Source organism: Lactuca serriola, chromosome 8, assembly GCF_051521515.1.
Source record: "Lactuca serriola cultivar US96UC23 chromosome 8, Lser_US96UC23_V15, whole genome shotgun sequence".
NCBI lineage: Eukaryota > Viridiplantae > Streptophyta > Magnoliopsida > Asterales > Asteraceae > Lactuca > Lactuca serriola.
Window position 1 is genome coordinate 74503115 of NC_136415.1, and position 4537 is coordinate 74507651.

General features: G+C 44.3%; 1 protein-coding gene across 1 annotated transcript; it reads left to right on the forward strand.

Annotated features, from left to right (window-relative positions):
- The first annotated feature begins 2902 nt into the window (after positions 1 to 2902).
- LOC145069907 (expansin-A10-like) lies at positions 2903 to 4312 on the forward strand. Its single transcript, XM_079016849.1, has 3 exons — positions 2903 to 3111; positions 3206 to 3518; positions 3746 to 4312. The coding sequence occupies exons 1-3, from the start codon at positions 2970 to 2972 to the stop codon at positions 4050 to 4052; spliced, it is 762 nt and encodes a 253-aa protein (XP_078872975.1). The 5' UTR covers positions 2903 to 2969; the 3' UTR covers positions 4053 to 4312.
- Positions 4313 to 4537: the final 225 nt, after the last annotated feature.

Below are 4537 nucleotides of genomic sequence, written 5' to 3' on the forward strand. Positions count from 1 at the left end.
TTTGAGGGACTTCGGGTGATGAGGGTTAGCTATCAGGTGGATACATTAGGTCACATACGATCAGGGTCGGATAATCTCAGAGTGAGGGGTTTGACTTTATTTCGTAGCTCTTGTGTGAGTCCTAACCGTGGTAGGGGTGGGTCCCTTACTCGAAGGATTATCTAAGCCTCGTTGCATGTGATTGTATCCAAGTGATGGCTAAGCACCATCACACAGAGAACTTCGGCAGCTAAGGACTGATTAGGGTAGGGTCGGAAGTTCCCTAGGCAAGCCTAAGATGAGGATAGCAGAGAGCAGTAGTGATGAAGGGACTTGGTGGAGTCGAAGCAGTCCTTGAGGAAAGTACGGATAGATGTGGAAGGTAGTATGGGCCCGTACTACTGAAAGTAGAGGATCCGTACTCGAGTCAAGGAAGGCTAAGGCAAGACCAAGGAACTCATGGTAGATGTAATCCCTCTAGTGTGTAGTATCGCTGATGATTATTATGGTGTATTGCAGAATGGTGGTACTACATCCGAGGCCAGCAGTTGGCAGTTCAGGAGCGGGATCGGGTTCGGGTTCAGGGTCTGAGCCAGTTGATGAGAGCCTACGCGAGTTCATCACGTCAGAGATCACTAGAGGCATCCTTGAGTCGACCCCTATCGTTTTCGGGTCGATCAAGGAAGGGATAGTCGAGCTGATGGAGGACCGCCTTAGGGCGTTCATGAGTGATATGGCGTCAGGCCAGTCAGGATCCCGCACACTGTCCTTTAAGGACTTCAGGGGCAGTGGTGCACCAGATTTCCATGGGGCGAAGGAGCCCATTGCGGCCAGACGATGGATTGCAGACATTGAGTCTGCGTAGTTGATTAGCTTCTGCCCTGAGGGGTCGAAAGTGAGGTATGCAGCAGGGTGTTTACGAGACCGAGCTAGAGATTGGTGGGAGTCCGTCGGTGACTCATTGGGAGCCTCGGCTGTTGAGGCTATGACCTAGTCGGACTTTGTGACTAGGTTCACGGCAGAGTTCTCACCGGCTGTCGAGCTTCAGCAGCTGACCCGGGAGTTTTTAGATATGAGGCAGACGACGGAGACTGTGGCGGAGATCACCGCTAAGTTCCGGGAGAGGGCGTTGTTAGTGCCCCAGTATGCAGGTGATGAGGATATGAGGAGGACCCGCTACCATGACATGCTACGGGCTGACATCCGAGAGCATGTTAGCTTTTCAGCTTGCCCTACCCTGGAGTCCATGATTGCCAGGGCAAGGGAGAGGGAGATTGATTTGGAGCATATCCAGAAGAGGAAGGCAGAGGCGGGGCAGGTGGCTGGGGCTTCGAGGAAGAAGCCCAAAGGATCAGATGGTAGGCCGAAAGGCCAAGGAGGACCGGGTCGCTGCGGGAAATGCGGCAGGTCGCACGAGGGAGCGTGTAGATTGGGATCATCGAGCTGCTACAAGTGCGGCAAGACGGGACACTTTAGCAGGGATTGTACTGTCCCTGCTCTGGTTGTTCAGACATATGAGTTGCTTTGTTTCCATTGCAACCAGAGGGGCCACAAGAGGGCCAATTGCCCTCAGTTGACAGTAACAGCATCGGTGAAGGCGCCAGCCCCAGCGACCCTGCAGATCCCAGATGGCCGGCAGGTCAAGTTGGAGGCTCCAGTGGTGAGGAGCCGGACCTTTCAGCTGACTACAGAGGAGGCACGCGCCACACCCGATGTGGTGACGGGTATAATTTCTTATCTATGCTTTTATGTTATGTTGTTGTGATTTTGATATGTTACATGTATGTGCCTTGTTTAGGATCGTTCCATGTGAACGGTATCCCATTTCAGGTATTGTTTGATTCGGGGGCTACCCGATCATTTGTTTCTCTTGCGCTTAGCAAGAAGTTCCCTGAGTCCTCGGGCATGTTGGATTGCCCTCTAGAGGTTGAGATTGCGGACGACCGGTCGGTGCGAGCATCAGAGGTCTTCCGGGATTGCGTATTGAGGTTGTTTGAAGAGCGGTATCTGGTCGACCTGGTTCCCATTCCGTTGCGGGGAGATCTGCACGGATGTTCTTTAGCGACTTGTACGTTTGCAGATGGCATGGTGAAATCGCAGATGGACTTAATCCATTTGCGATTTTGATTGTTCTTTAGCGACTTGTACGTTTGCAAATGATTTTTTTGGTATAAATAAGCGGTACAAGTGATTAAAATCGGTTCATCTGCGATTTCCTCTCAGTTCATCTGCGATTTTGTTTGTTTGTTTTTTTTTTTTTTAATTTTTCACTACGAAATTGATAGGGTTTAACTAGGAAATAACCATATGATATATAGATTTTTGCAAAAAATTATCACTTTTGTTGTTATTTATTTGAAAATTTTTGTTTAAATTTTTTTTAATAAAATGAATGAATATTTGTTTTGTCAAATCGTCCATAGTACTTCCAAAGAGAAAGTTTTCAAAAGAAATGTGTGAAAAATAAAACAAACAAAAAAATTATGATTTTATAGCTACGAAAAAGATGAAATCGCAGATAGAATGTGAAATAGCAGATGAACTAGTCCATTTGCGAACGTATAAGTCGCTAAAGCATTAATGTGCTTTAGCGACTTGTACGTTCGCAGATGACTTTGTCAAATCGTAGAATGACTTAATTCATCTGTGATTTTACAGACTATTTTTGTAATGAGGTTTTTTTTGGCTATTTTTTTACAAAGTAATTAAAGGTTTTAGTTATATTTGTAATTTTCTCTATATATTTATATATTAAAGATATGTTTATATAAATTAAAATCATTTTGATTATTTTTCCGAAGCAGAAAATTAATCCACCCAAATTATGGTCCAAAATTTTAAATATGAATTGGTCCCCAACAACAGCTTTAGCCTGCGTGAATTAGTTGCGACGTTCATACATCACTGTGCGCCAATACAGTAAATTCTCTTATTTATATCCTCTGCCACCACTCCCAAATTCTCTACATCACCATTTCAATTCAAAATCCATGGCACTTTTAGCTATTTTCTTTCTGGGTTTTCTCGCAATCCTCTCCCCTGTTCATGGCAGAGGCGGCCGCGGCGGCGGAGCTGGCTGGAAAAACGCCCATGCAACCTTCTACGGCGGCGGCGATGCATCTGGAACAATGGGTACTTTCTAGTTTCATCCTTCCGTATCCAATTTCTTTCCGACTACTTTCCGTTTGAGCTCTTTGATTAAATTTATCGACTGAATTGTGAGCAGGTGGAGCTTGTGGATATGGGAATTTATACAGTCAAGGGTATGGTACAAACACAGCAGCGCTAAGTACAGCTATGTTCAACAATGGTTTAAGCTGTGGCTCTTGCTTTGCGATTAAATGCGTAAACGACGCTAAATGGTGTTTGCCGGCGACCATTGTCATCACCGCCACCAACTTCTGCCCACCGAACAACGCCTTACCTAACAACAACGGCGGGTGGTGCAACCCTCCAAATCACCACTTCGACCTTTCTCAGCCTATCTTTCAACACATTGCCCAATTCAAAGCCGGAATCGTCCCTGTTGCTTACAAAAGGTACTGCAACCACATATTTCCCTTAGGGGTATTTTGGTCTTTTCACCTTTGTTAACATGTTATTAACTAAAACACCCTCATATGATACTTCGGCAAATTTCAGTTTGCGTTAATGTAATAACGTTTAAGTTCTTCATTTGTAATTTTGCTTTTCTCAAAATTACCAAAATACCCTCAGGGGTAATATGGTAAATACGTTTGCTAAACATTTGGGATCTGTTTTGTAGGGTACCATGTCGGAGAAGGGGTGGAATTAGGTTTCAGATAAATGGGCACTCGTACTTCAATCTGGTGTTGATTACAAACGTGGGTGGCGCCGGTGACGTTCATGCGGTGGCGGTCAAAGGGTCAAGGACAGGGTGGCAGCAAATGTCTCGGAACTGGGGGCAAAATTGGCAATCCAACTCTTACCTCAACGGGCAGTCTTTGTCTTTTAAGGTCACCACAAGTGATGGTCGAACTGTTGTCTCATACAATGTTGCCCCTGCCCGTTGGTCCTTCGGTCAGACCTTCAGTGGTGCCCAGTTTCACTGAAAAGACATATCTACCCTCCATACCTAATACGGTAGCGGCATATAAATTATTATTTAGTTACTGCTACAATTTATGACTCAGAGAGGCTTATTTTGGAAAAGGTCAATTTGGTCATTTTGGTTTTTATGGTACCCAAGGGACAAGGGTACCTCTATTTTTTTTTCTTTCTAAAATTAAAGCAACGGAGGGCAGTGGTGGACTTTAACCACCCGCTAGTAGTACTGTAGTGGTAGTAGTTGACTAAATGTCCTTATTTGTAATGGCTTTTATTGTTGAGGTAGTAAGTTGTAAATTCATGTTTTTTTATGTTGGTAATGGAAAGTGACTCGTTTATTATTACTATGTTATTTTTGTTGGTGTTTAATTAATATGCTCAAAGTACAATATTACTTGTCATGTGGCACAATTTAATGATGTCTTTTTTACCCAAAAATGATCGAATTCACTAGTATAAGAAATGCAAACTCTTTGTTGTGCAAATTTAA

Excerpts from the sequence above, each read along its gene's own strand:
- LOC145069907 (XM_079016849.1), top strand. The coding sequence starts at position 2,970 with ATGGCACTTTTAGCTATTTTCTTTCTGGGTTTTCTCGCAATCCTCTCC. Across the intron at positions 3,112-3,205 it reads CGATGCATCTGGAACAATGG|GTGGAGCTTGTGGATATGGG; the intron begins GTACTTTCTAGT and ends AATTGTGAGCAG. Across the intron at positions 3,519-3,745 it reads GTCCCTGTTGCTTACAAAAG|GGTACCATGTCGGAGAAGGG; the intron begins GTACTGCAACCA and ends TCTGTTTTGTAG.